The sequence below is a fragment of the Nothobranchius furzeri genome, chromosome 10, assembly GCF_043380555.1.
Source record: "Nothobranchius furzeri strain GRZ-AD chromosome 10, NfurGRZ-RIMD1, whole genome shotgun sequence".
Lineage (NCBI taxonomy): Eukaryota > Metazoa > Chordata > Actinopteri > Cyprinodontiformes > Nothobranchiidae > Nothobranchius > Nothobranchius furzeri.
In genome coordinates, this window is record NC_091750.1 from 57,429,652 (window position 1) to 57,457,622 (window position 27,971).

Below are 27,971 nucleotides of genomic sequence, written 5' to 3' on the forward strand. Positions count from 1 at the left end.
CTGAAGGAACTCCAGCGGGTTTCATCAGACTCGTAAAGTTTCTTGTTTTTGATGGGGATTTCTGTATTTTACCGCTCCCTCCTGCAGTCTTCCCCTATTAAAATTTAAAATGTGTAACTTTATGTATTGTGATGAATGACTAATATTCATGTAAAACTAAAACGTTAGGCATTTAGGGGGAAAAAACAAAATAATAAACATTATACAGATGTCAAATAAATCAAACTGTAATTAAACTATATATTTTCAAAGTCATATAGACAGCATGATGGTTTGTGTGATCCGCGCGGTTTCACTTACACCCCTTTAATGATCAGGCTGTTTTTTATTATTTTTATCAGTTGATAGCAGTTAAAATTATGGTAAAAAATACTTTTATCTGTTTTTGATAACTTAATGCCCAGGAAGAGCATCTTCCTGGGCATTAAATATAACCCAAATGTTTTATTATGAGCAGATCTGATGAAGGTGTAGACAAGCAGTCTGCAAAGTAAAACTTGTTTAGAGTCCAAACTCTTACTAAAGCTTTTGAAAAGAAAAAATGGTTGAATTTTGAGAAGTATCCACAACAGGGGAGCGAGACCTCTGAAAAATGTATATTTTCTCTGAATTCATAGAATAATGTGAAGATTCTGGGAAAAGTTGGGATTCTGAGATTAAAACGTAAATCTTTCTAATCATAATTCTGGCAGTTTTTGTGTCCTTCTGCTGTGGAAAGTCGTGCAACATGAAGATACTGAGAAGATGCTTACAACCTGTATTTTTATTCCATCCATAAATAAAATCATGAGCTATTTTTTAATCCAAATTTGATCCAAAGGGCCATCGTTGGTTCCAGACCCGTTCTAGAACATTCCTCTAATCTTAAAGTCATCATCAGTTTCTTCCTTTTAACAAATATTTATTTGTTCAAATATTTAATATTTATAACTGGAATATTTGTTCCTCCCTCTCCCACTGCAGTTAGTCCTGTCCTGCAACCCTGTTTTTGCAGCTTAGTGAAGCCAACCATCACTAACCTGGGGGTGGTTTTGGACCCAGAGATGCGGATGGACTCCCACATTAGCCAGGTGGTTAGATCCTGCTTTTCCCGGCTTCGCCAGCTACCAAAGATGAAGTCCATCCTGAAAGACGTGTCATATTTTCTCCCCAAGCTGGACCTGACCGTCATGTATCGGTCCAAAATAGTGTGATGATATTGTGTTTTTTGTACATAACAGACTTTTTAACAGACAAATTTGTCGCATTCTCCTACACCTCTTCACGGGCTCGCCACAGTAAATATTCTATTTGGCGAGAGATAAACTTTATTGTATTTATCCTAGTGAATCTATAATTAAACGGGTAAACTAGTAGTAGCACATCCAACATCAAAGAAAGTAAAATGTTACTATCAGGAGAGGGAGAATGTTTAAGTGGTTAGCAGCAGTGTGCTAGCCGATGGCCCCCTCCATGAGGCCACCACAGCTCAGCAGAACGTCATTGTAGCTTCTTCTGGGGAGAAAAACACTTGGAGAAAAAATAAAGTTAACAGCTGAAATAGCAGGAAATAATACAGTTAAAGAGCAGATTGTAGAAGAAAGAAACCCCTGGGTTAAACTGGTCTGTCTACTGCATAATGCTGAACTCTAACATGTGTCCTCAGGGAAGGACCTGATTGGTGTCCAGAACCTGCTGAAGAAGCACCAGGCTCTGCAGGCTGAGATCACAGGTCATGAACCTCGCATCAAGGCTGTCACCCAGAAAGGAGAGACCATAATGGAGGAAGGTAGAGCAGGTCTGGTCCTGACATGTTTCTGAGGTGTCTGCAGGTTCTGGCTCACTTTTTTTGGGTCCAGGTCACTTCGCTGGTGAGGAAGTGAAGACTAAACTGTGGGAGCTTCATGGACGTTGGGACACGCTGAAGGCCAAGGCGTCCCAGAGGAGGCAGGACCTGGAGGACTCTCTGCAGGCCCAGCAGTACTTTGCGGATGCTAATGAGGCCGAGTCCTGGATGAGGGAGAAGGAGCACATCGTTGGAAGTCCAGACTAAGGGAAAGACGAGGACTTGGCCGAGGTATGGAAGTCCCTTCCTGAGAAACTCCAATCGCTTTTCTTTGCTCTCTTTCCAGTCCTTCATAATTAGTGTTTCTGTATTTGTCATTTCCTTCGGTTGTCTACCAGACGTCGTTGCTCGTTTGAGCGTCTCATGGGTTAGGGGTAGAAGTGCTGGCCTCGCACAGGAAGTGATGACAAACGTGTTCCCGTCGCTCTTATTTCAAACGGTTTACAAGCTGTGATGTGTGTTCCCGCTGCAGAGCAGCCATGACACGTGGCAGCCGGCAGAAGGCTCACGCTTTTCCACTAAACACCCGCAGAGCTGCGTCTGCGGTGAACTGAGCAGGGTTTGTTTTACAGTGGCGGATCCGATTGGACCATCGCTGCGAGAAAGCTCCACTTGTGTCAGACGAGCTGAAGGTTCTGATGTTCTGCTCCACAGGCTCTCCTGAAGAAGCACGAGGCCCTGATGTCGGACCTGTCGGCTTACGGCAGCAGCATCCAGGCCCTGAAGGAGCAGGCCCAGTCCTGCAGGGTGAGTTCAGAACCCTCGGCCCGTCAGAACATTCTTATCCACCATGTTCTAACACCAGACCTGTTAACCCGACAGCAACAAGGTAATCAGCAGGTGCTTTTGTCCTGCAGGACCTGAAGGACAAAGAGTACCGCCTGAGGGACATCAACAAGGTGGCATCTGAACTGGAGTCAGAAGGTCTGATTGCTGAGGAGGCTCCTATGGTTCAGGCTCAGGTGAGCGTCACCTGTCTGCAGCAGCTGGTCCCTCTCACTTCCTGGTTTAACTCTGCTCGTCTATGTTTGTAGCAACAAGAACATCTGGGTTCTGCTCCTGGAAAGGTGCGTGTTGTCCTCCGCCTCCACCAGAACCAGACGTGGTGTTTATGTTACCACTCATTTGTTTGTTTGTTTGTTTACAGGATGAAGCCGACTCTAACACGGCGTCACCCTGGAAGGTGAGTTCATTCAGCTGATCAGAGGTCACCTCTGATGGCCGCAGTCACGGCCGACCGTGCTGACATCACACAGGAATTCAGGTGACCCGGCAGGCACCAGGTGCTGGTGAAAGTGGGGACATGTCAGCTGGTTGCCATGGCTACAGTTATTTTTATGCATCTGTATGACTGCTGACTGGTGTGTGTTTCCTGTGACCTTTGACCTCAGACCGTACGGTTGGGCGTTCAGACGACGGCTAACTTTAATTCCATCAAGGTAAGAGGAAGCTCTTCCCTTCCTGTCTGAGCGATCCGTCTCCAGGTTTCTTCGTCCGGCGTCCAGCCCGCTGGCGTCCACCTTCATCTCACCTTCATCTCATCTCACTTCATTTATAGTGCAATACTTTCACATTATTTTCCCACACTTCTGTATACCTGTATTTTGTTGTTTTTCAATAAAGAATGACAAATTATTTAAGTTTGGTTTTTGTTGCACACAAATATATATCTGTAAAAAATATCTACAAAGCTAATGTTTACATAACAAGTATGATTGGGTTTTGCAATACGGCACTCAAGTTTATTTTAGTAAGATTTTCAAACCAAGTAAAGTTAGTAAAGAACACATTTCTATTGTCTGCTAAGAAACTGTTGGGATTTAAAATGGGCCTGTTGTACAAATAACTTGTAAATGATTATTCCTCACTTTTGTCTTAACCAAAGAAATTCCAGTAATTGAGCAAAAACATTTATTTTTAACACTACATTTTATAAAACAGGGCGCAAAGTGTCGGCACATGTATGTATGTATGTCGATGGTCCGCCCCAACCAAACCAAGAGACACAGACGTCAGGGAGGCCAAGGTTGTCTCTGCAGCTCTCTGGGCACCACGCCTCACTCAGCTGTCTCCAATGATCCAAATGGCTATGGAGAAAAAATAACAGGTTTGGCCTAGCTGTTTAAAGTACAAAACCATTCATGAAGTGGTCAAGACAAGTACTTGGTACTTACACTTGCTTTGTGTAGCTGACGTTGACATACAGGCTGCCATGGTGACCTTTTAATAGATCTAAGAAAAAAATGTAATAAAAGAATGAAACTTAAAAACTCCCAAACCTCATGTCATATTTACTAATCAGCTATGGCTGATTTATTGTTTGGATCACAGTGAGTTACACTAATTCTAATATATTTTTATTTCTATTATACATACATACTTTTTAACTGTTATTTTCACATGACTGTTATCAGGCTCTCTTGTTCTGGTTCTGATGATAATCCCGTGTCTTCCAGTAAGTTATCTTGTGCTTACTTCATCTGTATAATGTCTCTTTACTTTTGGTAAATTGTACTGAGTCCAGAATAAAGGCTAGTTGGCTGTACAAGATACAAACAAGTATTACGTTTTGGAAATATATGAAACACCGCCAGCATCTGTTAGAGCCTGTGGCGGGGTGCTGAGGGCCGGCTCCAGCCCAGGAATGAGCTCTACACGCCGGCCGGGAGGGTTTGAAACACCGCCATCCTCTCCTCTGCTGGCTGTTCATTCTGTTATGGTTACCGGTGCTTGTGTTGCAATGTGAAACGTTTGGTCTCAGATTTTGTAAGAAAGATAATAAAATGTCCCCCCAAAGTACGACTTAAATATATTTTCTCTTCTTCATGATACATTTAATGGCTGGTGCGACTCAGGAGTGATAGCGCCGAAAAAAACTGTACTGAAAACTTGCTCAAAGCAAAATGTATTCATTACGGAAATAAATTATAAACTTACCGATTTAAAACTTTTTTAATACAGGTACTTCTCACGAACAGGCGCAGAAAACCTCCACCTAAACTCCGTGTGAGGTTCAGGTCGATGGGTGTTCCAGTTAGCTCCGGTTGGGTTGAAGCTAGGTGGCTACATCCGTTAGCTCGGCTCCCACCTCCGCTTTAGCTTTGGGTTAGCCAGGGTTAGCTTCAGGTTAGCTCGTAGCTAGTTCGCCTGGGTGTCGTCACTCGAGCCCAGCCTTACAGCCACACCCTCAGCGCCTCCTCTCTTCCCTTTTATGGAATTGTCTGGGCTGGACGGAACCTGTGACACGGTCAAAATGGCGGTGGTGGGCACCTCCCATTATGGACAGATAACGTGTTATTGAAGCCTATGGAATCGAATTGTCCAGTATATGTACAGTCTATGATGCAGATGTATCTATGTGGCTTTTTCTGATCCGAGCGTGACATGCATAATGCAGAAGCGTTTGACTTAATTCACCTAAATTGTGTGCATTAGTGAGAATTTATCACAAGGGAATTTGATGTTATTGATCATGATTAACCACATTGTCAATAAAGCACATGTCATCGTATGCACGTGTTATCATTACATTATGGGTGATATTGGATACAACACAAACATCTTTTAAAGTTGTTTGTGCTTTTAAAGGTGCATGAAGTAAAACTGACATCCTGTGGTAAAATTTGGTTACTGCAACTACTTTAAACAACTGGAGCTTTTTGTCGTCCGTCATCAAATTACAGTTGTCGGCGCTGCAGCATTAGCTCGCAGGAGACATGGCAACCCCACACTCGCTGATGGTAAAACATAGTTACATCCCTCCTTTCTTTGTTTTGAAAGGAGAAAAACTGATGATCCCTGCAGCCAGCTGGATATGAAATATGCTTCAGTATAAACTTCCTTCCAAAATGACTGAAACATTAGACTCTTTTGGGATTTTCTCAGTGTAAAATTCTCACTACGTTTTTATATAGTGCACCTTTAAGGAGTCATTTAAATTAAAAAAACAAGTATGTTAAAATTGGCTCTTTTTAGCTTACACCCTGAGCATAATTGGCACTACACACTACTCTTTAGTGTTTTTCTTTTCAGGTACATAAAAAGGTAGCTGAGTGTAAGCGTATTAATTTAGTGGCAGCCTCTCAATAATAAATGCAATGCTAAAAAGTCAGCCATGTGCAGACTGCATTATTCATGGAGGCCTCCCTCCCACTTCAAGTTTTGCATTCACCAAAGAGCATGCACCTCAGCTGATGAAAGATCATTTCAGGGCTGTGGTATATTGCAGACGCATGTATAATAATCAGAGGAATTCACTTGGTGTCCATTGCAGCTGCCACCCTGCCCAGTGGAGGGAGAGGTACCAGCCCAGAGGTGCATCAGCCAACTGCCGTTCTTTTTCAAGTGCACTTTCCTGAAAGAAAGCAAGTTGTTGGGATAACGTAGACCGCTCTGTGCTCACATTAGAAATGAACCATTAAATAAAACATGCTTGTGGTAGGATTATGTAATGTTCAAACTAATCTCTACTTTGAACATTACTAGTTTTAAACCAAAACAGCCTTCTGGATTGTGAGTTCCTATTCACTGATTTGAGATAAAGAAAGGGATGGGATATCTTTATCTTAATTTATGTGCCTGTTACAAAATAGAATTATTGAATGAAGTGCTTCCAGGTAGCCTATTGTCACTTAAATGGTAAACGAACGCTGGTGGGAGGAAGCAGACAGATAAAAAGCAGGATTTGCACAATGGCCAAAGAGATGGATGCTATGAATTCTGGCACAGTACATTTGAGACGTACTCTACTGTTTGCTTGACAAGTTAGATTCATGCAGAGTCTTGTGGCGACCGTATTATCAGAAGACCGCTTGTGTGACTTTGTCACTTTCAGAAGGGGGAGCGTCCAGACTGGTCATAGCGTGTCCAAGCTGGGATGTTTAAATGCAGGGAAGTTCAGCTTTAGCTCAATTAGGAGTTGTTCGGTTCAACTTCAGCTGGACTAAGATGTTAACGTCCCACGTTAGTCAGACTAAAGATATACTTTGGTTTTCTGACACAGCTGTAAACATGCTGCTTTTTTGCCAAACTTTTCAGCTTTTGGGCTTACCGCTGTTATCTCCTGGGACTCTGCCAGCTGCTGGGGGGGGGGGGGGGGGGGGGGGGGCAATTCTCTGCACCTCTCGAGAGGGGGCTGGGACTTATCTGGTTACAGTCTCCTTGGGGTCCCTGTGCTCTGGGGAAACTCCTGGATCTCTGGGGCTTGGAGCTCCCTCCATCTTCTACGCATCTTTGGGGGCAGATCTGTGGCCCCTCACACTCACTATTGGATGCTCCTATAGAGAAGCCTTACATATACAAGCACGTGTACACACACAGGTGCTCACATGGTGCTCTCATAAGCATGGACTTGGACATGTTTAACACATGTCTTAAGGCTGTGGTTGGCACTAAATGCACTGTGATTTATTATCGTGATTGTTCAGCAAAACAATGTTGATTTTATATTTCCTCATTAGGTTGACGCAGTGATAGCTTGCTCTTGTTGTATTGTTGTGTATCCTTTTTTTGTTTGTTTATCTCTTTCTGCAGGCCTAGAAGCAGACTCTTGGTCATCATTGATTGTTTATTTTTGTCTCTTCCTTTCTCGTTCATCTCTGTCTCCGGGTCTGGTCGAATTAAAAAGCATCCAAAAAACACCAAAAATAAAGTTTTAAATATCAGGCGTGACATTAAAGTAGAAGCTTTAAATCTTGTCACCAGCACTCAGACATCAGTTCTGTTTGCTTCACAGCCAGACAGGGCACGGGGGAAAAAATACAGAAAAAAAAACTTTTCAGCTTTTGACTTGCAAAATAACATTGTTAAAAACTAAGCATGAGAACAAATAGCTTTATCAATATTTAAGTCATTATTTTGATTGGCTATAAAATGTAAATGTATCATTCTAATGAAAATGCGCTGGACAAAAGCTCTGACTTGAAAGATCATTGCTGCAAGTGAGAAAAAACAAAACATTTTATAAAAATCCTTATAATTTGATTCAGCTGTGCAAGAAAAGTTGAAAAAATGTTCTGAAACAAAGTTTAAAAGCTAAAGATTTGCTACATAAATGCAAAATATTTTCAATCTTATTCTTTTCTGACATGTGAAATGACACACTTTTCATCGAATTACAAAAAATATGAAGTTTTTTCTGTTAATTAGACTTCAAATTTCATTGCTTGTTCATACATGTACCTTACTCCATCGGGGTGGAGTAAATGAAGCCAACATATAGATCCTTTGTTTCTAACCATTAGTTTGTTTACTTTATACGCAGATTTGAAACACATCTAGCATATTTTCAGCTTTATAATAACGTTTATTCATTTTATCAGTTTTTGCTTGATTATATTAACAAAACTAAATCAAAATACTATTTTAGACAATTCTTAAATTAGAAAATATGTAAATTTTGTTTGCAACATGAAACGAAAAATACCAGTTTGCTAAATTTAGGACAATCTTCCATGTTGTATATACATTTAAAATAACCGACGTGAGACACAACACTTTATTTATAGCCCCATTATGCCTTAACGCCTACATGACTTTTATCACATGCTCTGATAGTTTGGTTCTGGTACAGAAAATGAAAATAAAATGTTTCTGCTCCTCAGACACTACTAATAGAAACTAAACAGTTACCACCATGTGTAACAATAACACATACATAAATATAAATAAATTTATTTACTTACACATCATCCTTTCTGCATCAATTTAAAAATCATTATAAAACAAACAGGTAAATTGTCAAAAGTAACAAAAAACAAATACACAGTGAGAAATGTAACCATTTTATTGTAAAATTCCACAACTATGTTATATTTTCTTATGAAAAGGACTTTTCCATAACATTTGTAATGTAACATCCAGACTTGCAGAACTGATCAGTGCCCTTTCATTCAATGGTTAAATATACATGGATGAAAACAAAATGCTGTATGGATGAGAGTCTTACAGAGTTGATTTGCTGTTTGTCTTTTTTTTTTTATTTATTTTTTTTTTTTTTACTGAGCCCTGTATTTCCGGTTCTCTTGGAAATACACTTATATATTTATATCCCTTCTGTTGTGTTACGGTAGCCTGGCAGGCCAGACTAAATACATGTATTATTTAGTCTGGCCACGCTCCATTGACGGCTCTCAGTTGTGGGGCGGGTTCTACCGTTGTCTTTCAAATGATCTCCGCATTCCACTGGACAATGAATGTGACATACTCTTGTTTCACTCTGTTGCATCATCCCACCCACCAGGCATATAGAGTGCCCTGATTGGCCCACAAAGCGGATAAAGCTCTGTGATTTGTTCACTAAGCAGATAGAGCACTATGATTGGCCCACCATTATGGACCAATCACAGCTCTTTATGTGTTTAAACCCCTCTAGAGAGTTGTGACTGGCTAGCCAGAGTCCTGGTAGGAGCTGCTGAGGTTCCAATGGAGCATGCCTAGACCATTCTTTGCAAAGCAAGAATTTGGTCTAGTTCACTAGGCTAGTGTTACGGGTCAAAATGGACCTGCTTTCAAGTTTAACTGTGCAAAAAGTACACTTTCCTCTTGTTATCCTGGAATGAGGCTTCATCTAATCCTCAGACACACCTATTTAAATGCAGCAAAATGAATTTTCACATTTTTAGTAAATTCTAAAGGTCTCAAAAAAAAAAAGATAAGTTACATCTGTGGTGTTACGGGTCCAAAATGACCCAGCAGAGAAAACTGGCTGTTGTATACATCACTTAAAAGCTATGCCTTGCTCTGAGGATCAGTTATGGCCCCCAGTGTGCATAGTTATGGCCCACATCACCAACACACACACACACACACACACACACACACACACACACACACACACACACACACACACACACACACACACACACACACACACACACACACACACACACACACACACACACACACACACTTCAAATTATGGTTTATTTTCATTGTTTCCATTGTTTAGATTATGGCTAATTCAGAACAACATATCTGCACCATATTATTTTCAACGTTCAGTTTATGATCAATGCATGTACATGTGCGCTAGAGGCTGCATGACCTTAATGTTTTTAAAAGTCGACAGTCAAGTAATGAAAATCTAGTCGACTTCGACTAATCATTGATGATGTCATACACCTGAATTGGCTAAAAGTGACGATGGGTGGCCAAGCGTTTTTTTCCGACACACGTCAGGAGGAGACGCTCTGGCACAGTGCGTTGCTTTTTGACGCCCGTGGTAAAATGGAGATTTCACTGAATTGTGACCTTTACCCTCTTGCTATTTAACCTTCCCCTCACCCCCAACCTAACCTTTACCCACTATGTCAGTCTAAATTTTCCGTTAAGCGTGTTTGAGAGGAACGATGAAACGCAAAACAAAGGTTTGAATTCACAAACTGGTTAAGGATGGGATGGGGGTGAGGGGAGAGGGTAAAGGTCACAATTCGGTCAAATGTCCGTTTTACCGCAGGTGTCAGATACCAACGCTCTGGCACAGAGCGCAGGGGCTTGTCACCTGCTGTCTTTTCCGAGAACTCCATCTTGTCGGTCATTATCACGTGACAGCGACTAGTCTATGAAAGGCATAAAAAGTAAGTGCAGAGCAGTGGTCGACTAGTTGATGCAACCCCTAATGTGCGTGCACAAAACCACACACACAGTGTTGTTTATCATTGTTCATTTTATGGTTAAATTGTTTGGTTAATTGGTCTGGTTAAATAAAAGTTGGTTTTATGGGAAAAAATTTGACCTGTTGGCTTTATCCTACCATTTATCGATGCGGGTTCGTTTTGACCTGAAACAGCAAAGATGTCACTATTGCTAATAATTTTAAATAGTAAAAAAAATTATAATTATTTTTGGTAGGTGTACTCTAATATTAGTTTATAACACAGTTATTGTTTATTATTAATCATTATATAAGAAAAAGACATATTTAGTGAATTTAAACAGTTTTTGCAATCAAAAATGAGTGGTATATTTTAAAATACTGTGTCTGTGGAGCCAACTAAAATACATTTCACACACTGGTTCCATTTATATGAATACATACTAAGCCAGCAATTAGGTGAAAAACAACATTCGAAGCAAACTGGAGATTTTAAACATTTTCAAGCATTTTTAACTCATGGGTCCAAATGGACTCACTAACACCACAGGTGTAAACAGCTTTCCAACACAATACAAGGGATATATAACATTTGTATAATGTTTTTATTGTATATGGGTATTTTCTAAGAGTTTGAAAATAAATATAGCAGCTCTGTCAAACACAAGAACGGTAAACAGTAATGTCTTCATGAGGCAAATGATTACGAGCACGAATGAGGTCAACTTCTTCAAAAGAGATTTTTTTTCCACTTTCAGCCATCAGGCACAAATGTCTTCCAGCTCGCCATCTCCCAATAATCAAATGCCATCAAGGTGATTTGCATTTACGTTTCTTTGTGACATGTCAATTTATGCGTTGACAGAACAGAATAGGCGGAAACAAGTAAAAAACCTGAGGAAATGTAATTCTAGAACACCTACACATCCATGTCTGCTTCAGTGTTATTAAACACATAATATAAAACTTCCATTATCTCTGTGCATGTGTGTGGGTTAGGTTTGGCACATTATAATATCCTGCTTACGCTTTTTTCCTCTGATTATGACCAGCCTATTGCTACTGATAATCTCATGTTCATACAAATGTGAGAAACAACACTGAAGACGAGTTTGGACTACTATGTGGCAGCTTTGGATCACAGCAGGATCACCTTCTGAAATACAAGGAGAGACGTTTTTGGAATTATGAAATAATCTAATAAATGTTTTATACTTGACTGATTATAACAAAAAATATAAGACTGAAACAAGCTTGTGTTGTAAGAGAAACTGAGAGGAGACAAGCAGATGCACTCCTTCTGGTGGCTACGAAACTGTTAATTTTCCTTTTTTTTTATATAATACTAAGTCATCTAAATAAAATCCACGACTCAGAAGCAGCACAACAGATAATGTTGCAAGTCACTCAACAATAATAACAGTTTGACAGGCCTTTGTGAGAGTAGTGCACATTAATCACAACATAGAGAAACACAAGATAAATAAGCTCAAGGTATATTGACACATTAAACAATAATGCATCATTGATATAAATGACAGCATTCTGAGTTATATTTTTTATTTTCCCAGGGGCTGTATGAGCATAAATACATGTTGTTTTCTTAAAAAATAAATAAAAATAAAATAAAAATGCCATCAACAAATATATAATAAATAATCATTGCACCTCTCCCACACATCCATTATGTTGCATGGTCAGCATGATACAATAGGTCTGTTAGAGTGAATAATGATGTACTCTATAAGCCTAAAGTTACAAAATATATATATATAACCTTTTAGAAAATGCCAGATGTTTGTCTCCTGTTAATAAATTATGTACATAAACAATGTTATTTACACCTATTTCCTATGAGTTTTACAAATCAATACTGCAGCACTATCAGTTGCATACTGGTGTTTGTTGAAACCAATTGGTGAGGGCGTTGTAATTAGAATGATCTGTTTTTACACATTGGGTTCAGACCTGGAACACCAACATTTTCCATGTTGTGCTTCCTATTGATCTGCGTCTGCAAGCCAAATGTTGCTGTGATCACACATTTAACCACACTCAAAAAGCAAAACTATCACGTTGAGGCTCCTTTGAGCCTTGAAGATTTGATTTTGTTTTCTTTGTTCCAAAATTTTCCCATGGACAACATCACAACTGCAGACATTTCCAATTACCATACTTTTTTTTTTTTGTTTTTTGGTTCAGCTCCATTAAAATCAGGTTTTTTCACAGTTCTGTTTCCCATGTAGTGGGGTGTGAAAGTTTGGGCAGCCTTATTAATCTTCATGATTTTCCTGTATAAATTGTTGGTTGTTATGATACAACATTTCAGTTAAATTTATCACATAGGAGACACACAGTGATATTTGAGGAGTGGAAGAATGTTTGAGATTTACAGAGAGTGTGAAATAATTGTTTAAACAAAATTAGGCAGGTGCATACATTTGGGCACTGTTGACATTTTGTTGATTCCAAAACATTTAGACCAAATTATTGGAACTCAAAACAGGTTTAATAAGCTCAGTGACCCTTGACCTTCATGCACAGGTGAATCCAATATGAGAAAGAAGGGGCCAATTGTAAGTTTCCCTCCTCTTTGAATGTTCTCAGAAGAGCAGCAACATGGGGTATCATGACAACTCTCACATGACCTGAAAGATTGTTCACCGTCATGGCTTAGAGCATGGATACAGAAAGCTGCCTCAGAGATTTCAGCTGTCTGTTTCAGTTAGGAACATTTTGAGAAAATGGATGACCACGGACACACCCTGTTCAAGTTCAGTTCGAGTTAAGGCTCCATGTGGCAGACCAATGAAAACCTTGAATAAACAGAAGCAAAGAATGGTGAGAACAGTCAAGAGTCAACCCACAGATCAGCACCACAGACCTACATCATCTTGCTACAGATGGAGTCACTGTGCATCGTTCAACTATTCGGCGCACTTTACACAAGGAGATGCTGTATGTGAGAGTGATGCAGAGGAAGCCTTTTCTCCACCCACAGTACAAACAGAGCCACGTGAGGTATGCTAAAGCACATTTGAATGAGCCAGCTTCATTTTGGAATAAGGTGATGTGGACTGATGAAACTAACATTGAGATAGTTGTACATAAAGGCCTTATGCATGGAGGAAAAATAACACAAAATTCCCAAAATAAATAAATAAACACCCACCTGCTACCTACAGCAAAACATGGTGGTGGTTCCATCATGCTGTGGGGTGTGTGACCAGTGCAGAGACTGGGAATCTTGTTAAAGCTGAGGGACGCATGGAGTCCACTCAATATCAGCAGATTCTAGAGACCAATGTCCAGGAACCAGTGACAAAGCTGAAGCTGCACCAGGGCTGGATCTTTCAACAAGACAACAACTCTAAACACTGCTCAACATCTACTAAGGCATTCATGCAGAGGAACAAGAAGAACGTTCTGGAATGGCCATCTCAGTCCCCAGACATGAATATTATTGAACATTTGTGGTGTGAGTAAAAGAGAGTTGTCCACGCTCAGAGGCCATCAAACCTGAATGAACCAGAGATGTTTTGTAGAGAAGAATGGTCCAAAATACATTCAGCCAGAATCCAGACTTTCATTGGAAGCTATAAGAAGAATTTAGAGGGTTATTTCTGCAAAAGGAGGAAAAACTAGTAGTTTCTTTTTCGTGGTGCCCAAATGTATGCAACAATTAATGCACATCTTCCATAACTCCTATAAACTTTATGTCACTTCTCAAATATCACCCTGTGTCCCCTATCTGATATATTTAACAACAAAAAATCATCATAACAACCAGCAATTTATACAGGAAAATCATGAAGATTATCAGGGCTGCGCAAACTTTTGCATCCCACTTTAGCAGCTTGTATAACCCAAGTTGAAGAGTGTTGTTTGTAATTATGAGTTTAAGAGGAAATGGAGAGCGCCATGAAATAATGATTGAAATAAATTATTTGACAGTTTTTTTTCCCTGAAATACTGCACTGATTCAATAAATAAATAAGCCTGCATTAGAAATTGGTATTCTGAGGCTACTTATAAGATTTCAAGTTTAATAAGTAAATAAATGAACAAATAAACAAATAATTAATAAATAATAAAATGGAAATTTGCATTGCTGCTTTATTTTTGATAGTTTTTTTAAGGTTTCATAGCCAACAGCAGAAGACCACAAAATAAATATTTTTGGCCTCAAAAGTGCATGCAATAAAAGTAAACCACCATCTAATAATAAAATATATACAGTGTCTGTACAGTTAAGCATTATTGATAAAAAGCATCATTTTAGTCTGACCTCACATGATTAATGTGATATATCATCACACATGTGTGTGCTGAAGACAATGAGGAACATTTTGTCAGAATGAAAAACAATTTCTGTTTAACATAGCTCTCATAAAGTGCTTTAGATTTAGATTTTTAAGAGAAAACATTTAAAGGAGAAATTATAAAGAAAGATTTATTGGAAAACATTTAGTAGTAACGTGATTATTTCAGTGCTATGTCTGCAGTGATCATGCCTTTTTATGTAATTAAATCCCATGTAATGGATGCCATTCTTTCTCCAAATTATTTTAGTTAAACGTATTGTGATTGTTGACATTACTCGGACTTGTGCATTTGTCTTGGTCTTTTAAATTCTACAGTATAAAGTGAACATTCTACCTGATATGTGCACAGACTGAGAAATAGTAATTAAAAAAACACCTTAAAATCAAATTATTCTCTCACACAGTTGATGCTTTTACAACATAACTCTAAACTGTCTCACACCAGTTAAATGTAATGCTACAACATTTGCATGAAAGTTTTAAAGGGAATAAAACAATGTAAATACAAGAAAATCAAATTAACTTTGGGGGTATTTCTGTGGGTCCCTTCCTTGAATGTCATTTGCTGGCGCAGCGTGTATGTAGGATGTAATGAACTGTAGGATAAAGCTGGATTCATACCGGTGCCTAGAGATAGAGATAGGAGACCCAGTAGACCAGATTGAAGAGAGCAAATGCAGTGGGGAAGAAAATACGAGCATATGAGTCTATCTTTGCGATGCGAATGTGCAACCTGCCATGCCGCCAGGCTCCAGAGCGGCAGTCTTCAAAACAGCAGAAGAAACTGGTGCAGTCCTTTCCATCGAGACACTCGTAACCATATTCCTCATCTCGCTCCTGCATGTGTGTGGCGTTGTTCATCTGGATGGCTGTAGCAGAGCGTGGACGGATGTCTACAGTTGGTGTCTGCTTTAAACAAGACAAGATGACGGTTAGCCACCAGAATTCCAGAACAAAGATAGCTGCCAGATATGGAACCAACTGGAACTACTTTCATATTTTACTCTTTCTTTTTTTAAGCAGAAATCTTCTAAATATAATTTAGATCCTTAACTTGACAATGGATTCTATTAGGGATGCACAATATATCAGCATCAATATCAGTATTGGCCCATGTTAGTCATTTTTTAACATATTGGTATCAGTTCGATAAATAAAACTGGGCCGATATTAACAGCCAATATTTTTTCCATCTTGGTTCCATTAGTTTATCTGTTGATGTGTATTTGTTTAGTCATGTAAGAAATTACTTTAATCATCTCAGAAGCGTGAATGTGTGTGTTGTGTGTACATAATAACGTAAATTCAGCTTTAATAAATTTCATTCTATACAAAATCTGTCGATTTTAGAAGCATTGATGTCAGTTTATCGGTATCAGCAAATATCTGTTATTGGCCATAACAGTGGTATTAATATCAGATGTCGGCATCAGACAAAAAATGTCATATCGGTGCGTCCCCATATTCTTTATTATTATTAATTATCAAGAAATAAGTGAAGTGTACTCCCAACTACCAACTATGGGTGAAATTAAAGCCGTTTAGAAGCATGGGTAGTGCTGTGGAACCCATGATGCAAACTGTACCTGCTGGCTGGAATAAAGCTAATGAGCAACAGCAACAGTTTAATGTTGCCTATGTAGCAGCCACACAAAGTAAATATAACTTCAGTTTATTTATGGTATTCAGTTGAAGCTGCTTTACATATTTGCTGGGAAAATCAGCATAGACTAGCATAGTTGGTTACCAGCATTTGTTGTGTTTTGGTGCTGGTTTAATTATGTAGTTAACCAGCACCAACACACAACATATGCTGGTAACCAACTATGCTCGTTTTTCCAGGAGGGATTAAAATGCTGCAAAAACACAAAACTGTCCCATCTTTCTTATTTTATTTATAACACTTCATGACTGAAACAGGAATCAGTACTAACCAGATATGGCGGACGTTGCAGCATTACAAACTTAAGCTTGAAGAAAACCATGCTTGTGTATGTCCCTCCTGTGCATTCTTTCTGCCCCTAACTAAATATAAACCCCTCTTTTCAAGCTGTGCTCACTACTGTCTTCCATTTGTGAAGATTCCTAAAATAGGACAATGCCATCAGTGACTTTCATTCTAAGAGAACATAATTAGTATTCAGAAAAGTATGTTTCATCCGCTTTTATCTGAAAATGCCACGTCGCTTTGACACAAATTGGAATTTTAACTGTTCAGCACATTGAAAGCTCCACACCCGTTGGCAGAAACAGGGTTTTTTGACCTTGTGGATAAACTCTGGGATCAGCCTCATCGTTAAAATGTACCCAGTAAATTGGGGGAAAAAAGCTCCAAAGTTAAAATTCTAAGATGTGACAGTAGATTTGACCAAGACTGAATATGACTGATCTGAGACTGAATATCACAAAGCAGCACATACTTGACTGGAATTGTCTGTCTTGTGGATAGTTTAATGCTCATTTGCCATCTACGCAGACATGCTTGCTGCAAAAAATGTGAAACTAAAAGACCAAAATAAAATTTATTTGAGGCATGTCCTTTTTTGCTGTAAGCATGCATCCTCAAATGAGCTTAAACTGCTCTGGACAAAATGTTAAAACCAACAACATTTCATTTTGCTCACCACAAGTTCACAAACCTGCTGTCCCTTTTGAAACGATACATAACTCCCCCGAGAAAACAATAAAAATACAACATATGGGTTAGTTTAGGCATCTTTGTCCTTATTGTGGGGCCATGTGTTAAGTTAATGAGGGGGTTAGCAGTGCGGGTTATGGCTCGGTTCTCAAAGGGGATTTGTTGAACTGAAGGGAAAGAAGTAGAAGCTCAAGCAGAAGGAACATTAATGTTGCCCCGCTGGGCTGGTCAAGTTGGGTTATGCTGAGTTAGTGTTTGCAGAATAAATAAACCAAATTAAAAGAAAAATCACCAAAGTAGCATTATCAGCTTTAACTGGCTGAAAGTCAACAACCCCTTTAGACGAGACAAAATTGGGATCAACAATGATTTCTTATTTCTGATTTAGCTGTGTGAAATATTGATGCAAAGTTTCAAGTAGAAAAGTTAATACTGTGTTGTCTAGATGTTTTTTCAATAGGTTGTGATGTCTTAAATGTTTGAAACGACCTCTGATGTATATATCAAAGTCAATTTTACACAGTGTGTGGGTTGTCTTTTTCAGTCTGTTAAAGCACTGCTGACTCTTTAGGAAGCGTCAGGTTGAGAAGCCCAACAAACACACAGGTAAAGATTTACTGACAGAAAAAGGAAAAAAGGGCAAAGCTGTTGTAGTGGCTGCTTGTTCACTGTGGTAACAACAACAAGGAGTGAAACAGGACAGAGGGAGCCAGAATGTTTCCACACTGGGGCCTGAACTGTTAATTTTTAAAGGACATGGGATATGTGAGATGCTTATTAGCGATTTTATATAAAAAAATAACAAAACTGCATAAGTATGTCTGGCTGGCTGCCTCCGCACTGTGCACTGCAAGGCGCCTCTTATTTAACGTAATATCTGACACCCATTTAGTAATTAAGGAGGTGCACAGTTAGAATGCAGGTACATAAAGAAGTAATAGAGGCATATCTGCTGTTGCGCAGAGAGAAAAGCAGTGAGGTGCTGGAGGCTCAAGAGCCAAAATGCAGCAGACACATGCAGTCAGACACAGGCAATATACCTTTGAGGAAAAGAGCCGGAGGAGCTTTTGTCCAAACAGGAGACAAAAAAAGTGTGGAATTAAAAGTGAGTAATCTCAAAAAAAGGTGTGTAAACAGAGAATAATACACCAATAAACAGGTACACACAACTAATGTTTGACAAGTTCAAAAATTTAACATTTAAGGTCAAAATGAAAACAGGAAGTACACTTGAGACAGAAACGTCACATTGAGACTCAGGAGTGATGCAACCAAACCACAACGAATATTCCTAATAAGTAAAAATAAATAAATAAATCCTGTAAAATTAGAAAGAATAGCACAATATACACTGCATGGTCAAAAAAAAGTTGCCAAAAAAACAATGCAGACTAATATTTTTGGACTGCCTTTAGCTTGGATGCTAGCATGTACTCGCATTGGCATTGTGCTTCTTCAGTGTGACAAGATTGATCTCCATGTTGCACCATGTTTCCTAAATCTTGTTTTGATGATGGGAGAGTTTGACAACTCTGCAAAGCCTTCTCCAGCACATCCGAAAGATTGTCAGTGGGGTTAAATGCAATACTCAGATACTTGTGCAATACCAGATTTACATAGTATGTCTGTTTCCCTTACAGTATGCTGCATAGTTCTGGAATCCCAAGTTTTTACTCTTTTATTTGTGGTGTTTAGTGGCCAAAGGTTACAATACTAGCTGACTGCCTATGTGTATATACATGGTACGTTTGTTAATATGTTTCTTCAAATTATGTGTTTTGCTGCTGTAACAAGTGATTTCCCCAGTGTGGGATCAATAAAGTCTATTCTATTATCTTCTATTAAAGTTTGGACTCCTCTCCAAGTGTGAACATGATGTCTCATATTCCCTGAATCACCATTTCCCAATTTCAGCCCAATACATCCAGGCATTGTCATTTTGGAATATGCTTGCTCCAACAGGAAAGAAAAAAAATCCATTGATGGAATAATCTGTTCATTCCATAGATTTAAGTAGCTCACCTGGCCCACTGCAGAACCCCAAATCTTAAATCTAGGTGGCAACTTTATTTTTTTTTTTTGGCAAGGCAGTATATTTCAAAAACCCTAAAAACAATTTCAGGTGTGTCATCCTAGTCTTTGGATAACATTTATGCATTTCATAATGCATGGTTTACAATAAAACAAAACAAAAAAAAACTGCTATATATCTTTGGCATGATAGACTATTAAAAACATATTTTTACATTTTTTACAATGAATACAAGTCAGAATCTCATTTTGTTCATTGTTTATGAACTTTTATAAAATCAAAATAAATTCTATGACCGATCTACTTTCATTTTTATAATTGACCCTCCTAATATTCATCAAATCAGGCAGAGACCCAAGAAAAGTCCTTCTGAGACGGTAAACCGGCTTTCACCTTCTAGGTCATTATTCAGCCATCCATCCATCCATCCACTAGACCATATGCAAAACCTTATGCATATGCTGAAACTAGATTGCCCCACTTTCACATCGGTTTCAGGTCATTACTCGTCTATTTTTATATATTTTTTAAATTTGTTTTTTACCACTCAAAGCACCATGCTGCTCCAAAAAAGCTTGTGATTTGTAAAGCAGACTTTAGTTGCAAAATCTGACTTATACTAAAATTATTTTGAGGATGTGTAACAAAATCCTCCATAAATGAGATGAGTTAGTACGGTCAGACCAAAGGCCCTGAGTAAAAGTGAGAACACACCATGATCTGTAAGAGTTGGCCTCGTTTGAGTCCTAAATCCCTGTCATGTCGCCATGTTCTAAAATACAACTGTAACAGATGTGTGAGGGATTATAAAAAGGTTTGAGCTTAATGCGTCACTCGTTGAGAGTAGCTCTTGAGAAGACACTTATGGAATTTTCAAATCTCTGCTTCAGTTTATTAATTGTGTAGAAGGAATGATATAATATTTCTCTTGGGTGTAACAAAGTTCAAGCTATGAAAAAAGTGGTTTTTGCTTCATAAAAAAATACAGAAAAGCTCACCGGGTTTTTCTTCTTCTTGTCCTTCTTGGCACTCGGCTTCCTGTTGCTGACAAAGTAGTGCAGTGTGCCATACTCTATGAGTGCGGCAAAGACGAAAATGAAGCAGACAGATACAAACAGGTCCATGGCGGTCACATATGACACTTTGGGTAGAGATTTTCTGGCAATGGTACTTAGTGTGGTCATGGTCAGCACAGTCGTGATGCCTAGTAAAGAAACCAGAGAAACAGGGATGGGTTAGATTTGTGTCAAATGAGTTCCTGTCCGTGCTTGACACAAATGCCATATTAGCCGATCATATGGAAAAAACCCAATGCATCTGTGCAGCGATATGATGATTTATTGAAGTTCAAACTGAGCGTCACTCTGCCTTTGAACCAGAAGCATGAGCGTTGCCTAACTTAGTAAACACATTTTCCCTGTGAGCTCAGCAGAGAGGGGCTTTAAACTTTACATAGTAGTCAGTACTAGACGGGCTGATCTGTATATTTCAGAAATAGCTGATTTTGTTTTTTACCAAAAGCCCTCTAGGATTTATAGAGTGGTCTGATAAAGAAAAAAATATCCAGTGAGAGGAAGTTGTTTAAATGAAAGCATTTAGCTGATTTTGGAGGTCAAAGGATGCTGCAGAACAGTTCAAAATGGTAAAAGCAAAAGAATCTCAAATAAACACTTGTGACAACCGAGGTGTGCAGAATACCATCGCTTACATGTTGAATCTTGAAGCAGAAGACCAGATCAGGTGTAATGTCGGCTAAGAAAAGGATAGCATGGCTACAGTTCATACGTGACCATGAAAACTGGATGATACAGGACCAGTAAAGGTTGTCTGCTTTGGCAAGTCTCAGTTTCAGCTTCTACATTCAGATGGTTAGGTAAAAAATGCTGTCAACATAATGAAAGTATAAATCCAGCTTGCCTTGCCTCCGTTTTTCAGACTGCTGTGGGTTTAGCCTAGCTGAGTATAGTGGCTGACTCTTAAGACTATAGTCGACCCATATTCATTACGTCACAAAGCTAGAACCATCTCAAACGGCTTTCTTTAACTCTACAATGAGTCTGTTCGTTTCCAGAGGCCTTTACACAGTCACCAGCTCTCAATCCAGCATCTTTGGAATGTGGAGGAATGGGAAATGCAGCCAACAAATCTGTAGCAACTGCATAATGCTATTAAGGCAGTATTAAAGACAAGTGTACCATATAAAGTGGCTGATGCATGTCTTCCAGTTTATATGGTGGGTTGAAACATCTGTCTTGTATTGAATGGAGTGACGTAATAAGACCATGTTGTAAAGGGGCTATCAATAAAGCATTTACTATCCCTTTGATCTAGAAACTTCTCATACTGAGCGCTTGTTGAACTCTACTGAACTCGTTTTACATCCATTTAATTCTGACAGATGGAACGTGACAACAAATAACCCAACAGCAGCAAACAACCTCAAACCGCCAAGTAATACATCTGTCTTCCTTCTTTAAACACACCATGTGTAAAAAAGGGCTTTCTTTGTGTGCATGAAATTATTTGTGTCTACATTTTAATTTCACCTGAATGGCATCCATCTGTGTCGAGATTAACAAGGAAGTATTATGTGGAAATTGATATATTTTTGGATGGCATTGAAGGATTAAGAATTATGTCATCTACAATTATCCACTCTGTAACCAACAGGCTGCCTGAACCTCCTGAATCCACTTTAAGAGGCAAATTAAGACATTTGACCTATGCAAGAATAACCTTGTTTAAGTAATGAAGGAAGTAAAAAAAAGAAGAAAAAAAGAAACAACTTTCAAATTGCACAGATTCAGTTTTCTTGAATAATAGCAACCTATGGACTTGGAGATCAGTTTTTAGAGCCTTAAGGGTGAAAAAAAGCTGACTAAGGGATTTATATGTAGCAGCGTCGCAAGGGACCATCTTAGGATGTCAAGGGCAAGTCCAAAAGCTGACAAATTTCCTTGATATTCTCACTTCTGCCCTCTTTTTAGTCTTGTGTCCCTCTTTGCATTTTCCGAAGAGGCCACCTGCATTATTATTGTGCTGAAGTAGCATCTCCTCCTCTTCCTTGCTGCATTGCATAATTAATGTCTCATTAAGGCACACGTGCATACATATGTGCCAGGACAGGCTCATCTACTCAAGAAGCACAAAATTCCTAAGCAGCTGCCCGGTCTCGGAGGGGAAAAAAAGAGAAGAAAGGATGTTGATGTAACAGTAGATACATGGATAAAAGAAAGGATTTAGGCTTAAGCTTATGCAGGCTGCTTTACACTGTGGGGTGGTGTAAAAGCACCACAGGCACAGGGTAATGCTTTATGCAAGGAGTAATTGGGCCCAGGTTGGCCTCAATGAACCTGACAAATGCAGCATTTGGGGGTTGGGTGGACAGATCACAAATATATCCCAAAGTACAACTCTGGCTAAACTTGTCAGGTGACATTTTTAATCATAGAAACATTTGTGACTAAATCTAAATTCTACAAACACAGTAGTCCCTCGCTATAACACAATTCAACCTTTGCAGCCTCGCTGTTTTGCAATTTTTTTCCTGTCAATAAACAAAAGATAACAACAAACACTGACATTAACCAAAAAATCAATGAGAAAATGGAAAGAACTGAAAAAACTGAAAAAAGAACCAATCCACAATTGGGACAGATGGACTAGACGAGAAAAGAGTCTAGGGCCGGCCGCTGTTTGAACAAGCTAGCGATAACCAGATATGCCGGTAACAGTTGAACCATTTATGTCTAAAATGAGACAATGTCTGTGGCTGGGAGGAAAATGATTAAATGTGACCATCTGAATACTTTGCTTGGTGAGTACACATCCAGGGTCTCTCCTGGTTTTAAAAGTTACAGCGCTGAGGCAGGAGAGGAGTGGAATGCTGGACCTGGACTAAACATACGGAGTGTCGCATTTGATTGTTTTATTGTTGCTGCTATGGCCATAATATAATCAGCTTTCGGTGTTCTAGCTGTGTTTTTGTGAGGAAAAACATTCAGGCAGCCCATAAAAGTGTTCTGGCAGCTCACTTTGGTAAACTAGTAAAGTGAAAACTAATAAATCCACCTGAAAACAATTCTAACATTTAGCGGAATTTTATTATTTATTTATTTATTTATTTTTTGCATTGTGTTCTGCGCCATGAATGCGGAATTGATTGTGTTTAATACTAGAACTCCCAAGGCAGTCATTTTGACTGTTCATATTTGGACATGTAATAACTATAGTTAGATGGATTACACGTTGTACTTGTTTCCCGACTTTTTCTATTTTTATGTGGTCTTTATTTTTGCATAACATTTTATAAAATAATGTAGAATTTGTTTTCGTCAGTCTTACGGCTCTATTGCTTACATGGTAAAGTTTTCGGACAGCATAACCGTGGCTAGGCAACTACCTTTCCAGCTTGAGCACGCACTCATGTACCGTTCAATCTCTGTGTAAAATAGCTGCTAAAATGGCTTTTAGAAGAACATTCTCAGTGAAAAAGCATTAGAAATTATGCTGCTTCAGGCGGAGACGGGAAGACTGGTTGGTAGGAAGTGGCATGAGAAAATGTGGAAGACGATCTCTGAGCCCCCATCCCCACCCACAGAAAGGAGTGACCCAGTGAACAATGGAGAAACTTCTTTTCAACGTTTGGAATAAAATTATATTTTCTTACCATATTATTAGGTCCACACATCCATGAAGAGTTAATTGATAGTGTACTTGAACCGTTTCGCTCCACTACGTCATTGTTAGCCTGCATTTAATGGCCAAAATGACAGCTATCAAACTGACTGTCACTGGGAATTCAAGAGAGGTTAGCATTCTGGGAGTTCTACTGTTAAACAAGAGAGAAAAGTGTGAAAATGTTAATGCCTGTCTGAGCAAAGTGTATAAGATGTGTAGTGAGGAGTTTTTACAGCCTTAAAACATTTTTAATTATTGCAAAAATAATGCTGGTTACTTCGCGGATTTCACCTATTAGCGGGTATTTTTAGAACGAGATAAACGAGGGACCACTGTAATGACAAATGATTGTAACGCTAGAATTATTCCTTATAAACCTTCTTACAGTAATTTCATTATTAAATACCTAATGAGGTCCTTGCAGGTACTGCATCCTTGTTGATCCAGAAGGAGACCCAGGAGAGGACGACGATGAGAGTACATGGGATGTAAGTCTGGATGGTGAAGTAGCCCATCCTCCTGCTCAGGTCAAAAAAGACAGTGAGCACCACATAGTCACCTGGAAATGTAAAGAAGAAAAGAAAGGATGAGAGATATGTATTGTAAAACACAGCTGATGTTTTGACATGCAAGATCAAAGAAAGCACAGGTGTACTAATGAGTTGCATTGCAGTCAGGAGAAGTTCTGCTCCTTTGCATTTTTACACAACGACTAACTTGCACAGCTGCGTGTGCAGATGCAAGCCTTGTTTAAATACTTGTGTCTCTGCTATGCTTTCTGGTAAAAGTGCCTTTTTTGAAATAGAGCTATTTGTGTCGGTGTAAGAGCATTTAAAGACAATATAGAGTTTATCAAACCAATGTACTTGAACTGCTACCGCCATAAAAGGCTGTCAACACAGAAACACCAAGCGCTGATTAAACAAACCATTAAGTCTTCAGTACATAATGTTGTGTAACCAAAATCTTTACTGCATGTCAGCTCAGGGCAACCTGAGATCTAAAATGAAAGTGAGCGATTCAGTGAAGTGGAGCTGAACTTGCTCGAATGCACACACAAACTCTCGTCTCCTGCCAGCAGTTAGCTGGAACATGACCACCAGCAGCCAGCTGATGATGAGGCATCCCAGCACTGGCTGGCCAACCCGCAGCAGATGTTGGGTGTTTAGAACGTTGAGCTTAGCTGAGCCCAGAAAGATCTGACCCTGATAATATGGATCACCCACCCAGCTTGTTAAAAGTAGACGCCAAGCTTGAAAGCACTTCTTTGCATCCTCCTGCCTCAGTTTCCTTTCAATGAGATTTTTTTCCACAGTTTTAAGGGGAGTGAATTGAACTACGCACAGACGTGTTTAATGAAAATAGTTTATTTCTTCTTACACACAGGCTTTTTCTATGCCTGCCAGTTAGCACAGTGTTGCTTGCCAATAGTTACTCTTGTTTTATCTGTCTACCGGTGTACCTGTCTGTTTCTGTGAGCTTAATGACATTTCTCTGCTGGCCTCCAGCTCAGTCGGATGTCTACTAATTGATTAACATCAGACAATTAACAGTGTCGAATACCTCTCCTGGCCTTTCTCCACGGCTCGTAACCTTCAGGGCACAAACGCTCTGATATGCATCTGTGTGCTTGTCTGAGTGTACGTGTGTGTCTTTTTAGGCACCCATAACTCACGAAAACAATCTTCTTAGCTTGGGAATGAGCAGCTGGTTACATTTTTTTCTCATGAGAAAGGGCGCACCGTGAAAAAAACAGGCAACATCTGTGATTCCGTGCGTTAATGAGAGTCAGAAAAGGCAAAGAGACATTCAGCGTTTGTCACGTCCGTTTGGTTAAATGCCTACAGTGTCTGCACAGGGACAGCGCCTTTGTGATCCCTCCTAGCACCTCTTTCGCTCACCATTGATGGCATCATTAAACAGACCAAGTGCAATAACCCAAGCAGCAAAACCATTACTGTTCATATCACCATGTGTGCATTCTGCTGATGCAGGCAGGTGCATGGGATATTACAGTGCACCGCCTGGGTGTGTAGGAGTACACGAGACACATGAAGGGTGCGCTCAGGGGTCCAGCAGCCCACTATTTTGTTTTCATTAACATAACATTAGCCAAGGCCCAAAACTGAGACCCCTGACAGCTGAGAAACTGCAGGTGAATACATTTCTTTCAGCTTGGTCAGCAGCACAAAGTCTCTTTCACAATTCTTCAGACTCTTTAATGATAATGGACTCTCTACCACTCGGTTGGTTAGTGTACGGCTTTCTGCCTCCGTTTCTCGTCGTTTTCTTGCCAGTTCCATCATGGGCCATGACATTTGCCAAGACACTTGGTGGGGATGTTATCGACCAGTGTGCTCCATCCTGTCAAGGTAATGTATCTAAATCGGATCGCCTGCCATTACTGCCCAGTAAGAATGCATCAGCTTGTTAATGACATCCTGATTCTGCTCAAAACAAAATACTTTTCTTCTCTTGGCTTAAATGTGTGGCAGGGATTTCACAATATGGCCATTTGGGGAGCAAATCTTTTGTGTTTCACATAAACAGTCCCAGCACAATTAGTAGGCTGTGCAAACTCATTAAATACACAGATTCGTTTTATGTGGAGATAATTTTATAGAGCAAAGTGTACAACAGGAGTGTGTGTGGGATGTGTGGATGTAGCAGTGAGTTGGTGTATGTTACCATCACTGGAGTTGAATATTTCAGAATCCCACACAAGATCGCTTTAAATATTAATATTGTTGGTCCCTGAGGCATTTCATGAAGCTGTCACTATTTCTGACACAGGTTTCCTATGGTTATAGGCAATGGTTTTGCTCAGCTAAGACCTGCTGTAACATCCAAACAGGCAATTAACTTACTTTTTGGCTTGTTTCACTCATTAAACTGTTATATTTTACTTAACCTCAATCATCCCTTAAAGATCCAGTTTACTAATATTTTTAATACATTTGCAGTGATCTTTAGTAAGAATGAATTCTTTGTCAGCCGTTCTCTGTGAGAAAGCTCGGAACTAGGAACAAGTGGCTTCAGGCAGTAGGATTTGGAGTCCTATTTTCTGACATTTGGACATCTCACCAGCAATGTGACTCTGTTTGCTCTGCAACATTGATGTTTTATCTCCACCAATAACACAAGCCTGGAGGAGTTCTGCTGTATTGTAGAGTTGCTAATGCTAACAGTTAGCCGATACTAGCTAAGGTGTGCTCTGCTGTTTCCTGAATGCTAAAGCAACAACAGCCTTCCCCTGTGAGTCAAGATGGGTGAGTCCGTGAATGTTAATTGACAGTGTGACGCAGATCTGTCAGGCTTTTTTAAGCTTAGTGTTTTTCTGTCTATTTTCTATCAAAAGCAAATGCAGGCAATAGGGGTAGGTCTATTTTCAAATTCAGTGTGCATTTTCAAAAATAATAAATAAAAAATATTCTTTCAGTGAACCTGGTCTTTAAATAAAGCAGCATTCGGCACCCTGAGCACACACACACACACACACAAAATAATAATTAAACAAAACAAAACAAAACAAAAAAAAGTTAAAAAGAGCACCTTTACACAAGTCATTTCTAACAAATTATTCTGAAATATACAAACAAAATTAAAAGTCAAGCTAGACAACACAAGAACAGGCTAAACTGAAAAGAATAAGTGTACTTCTTGTTTTACAATTTTTGTCCCCTGGAGTTTACCTTTGTTGTCCTCCTGAACTCTGAACCCAACAAAACAATAAATGATGCCTTGATTTTTTATATATATGGAATAGTTTAAAATTAGAGTGTATAAATACTGGAAATGTGGAAAAGTACAAATAATAAAGTAAAACATGAAAAGTCAAACAAAGTTAAAACTAGTGTAGTGCACTGCAGGTCTTTTGC

The 27,971-nt window shown here is 39.2% G+C and overlaps 2 protein-coding genes across 6 annotated transcripts in view; one reads left to right on the top strand and one right to left on the bottom strand.

The window, feature by feature from the left end:
- Positions 1-1,918: 1,918 nt before the first annotated feature.
- On the top strand, positions 1,919-3,424 carry LOC139072111 (spectrin alpha chain, non-erythrocytic 1-like). Of its 2 annotated transcripts, XM_070555359.1 has the most exons (6): positions 1,919-2,056; positions 2,480-2,572; positions 2,683-2,787; positions 2,860-2,892; positions 2,973-3,008; positions 3,217-3,424. In XM_070555359.1, exons 2-6 carry the CDS (start codon positions 2,507-2,509, stop codon positions 3,292-3,294), a joined length of 318 nt encoding a protein of 105 aa, XP_070411460.1. In that variant the 5' UTR covers positions 1,919-2,056; positions 2,480-2,506; the 3' UTR covers positions 3,295-3,424. The 2 variants fall into 2 exon arrangements, with proteins under 2 accessions (XP_070411460.1, XP_070411459.1); XM_070555358.1 differs by having other exon boundaries at positions 2,860-3,008; positions 3,217-3,329.
- A 5,167-nt stretch (positions 3,425-8,591) lies between these two features.
- Positions 8,592-27,971, bottom strand: part of gabrg2 (gamma-aminobutyric acid type A receptor subunit gamma2) — a 60,702-nt gene continuing 41,322 nt past the window's right edge. Inside the window, exons 7-10 of one of the 4 annotated variants that reach the window (XM_015961391.3) lie at positions 24,500-24,652; positions 20,412-20,617; positions 18,422-18,445; positions 8,592-15,649 (exon numbers count right to left, since the gene is read on the bottom strand). In XM_015961391.3, coding sequence (XP_015816877.1) covers positions 15,371-15,649; positions 18,422-18,445; positions 20,412-20,617; positions 24,500-24,652 — 662 coding nt within the window. In that variant the 3' untranslated portion in view covers positions 8,592-15,370. Of the gene's footprint in view, positions 15,653-18,421; positions 18,446-20,411; positions 20,618-24,499; positions 24,653-27,971 lie in introns of all 4 variants that reach the window. The other 3 variants (XM_015961390.3, XM_015961393.3, XM_015961392.3) reach the window with 3 other exon arrangements.

What these genes read in the sequence shown, in the direction of transcription:
- LOC139072111 (XM_070555358.1), top strand. Translation starts at nt 2,507, where the DNA reads ATGTCGGACCTGTCGGCTTACGGCAGCAGCATCCAGGCCCTGAAGGAG. An exon ending in AGCAGGCCCAGTCCTGCAGG is followed by an intron (nt 2,573 to 2,682) that starts GTGAGTTCAGAA and finishes TTTGTCCTGCAG; the next exon opens with GACCTGAAGGACAAAGAGTA. An exon ending in ACACGGCGTCACCCTGGAAG is followed by an intron (nt 3,009 to 3,216) that starts GTGAGTTCATTC and finishes CTTTGACCTCAG; the next exon opens with ACCGTACGGTTGGGCGTTCA.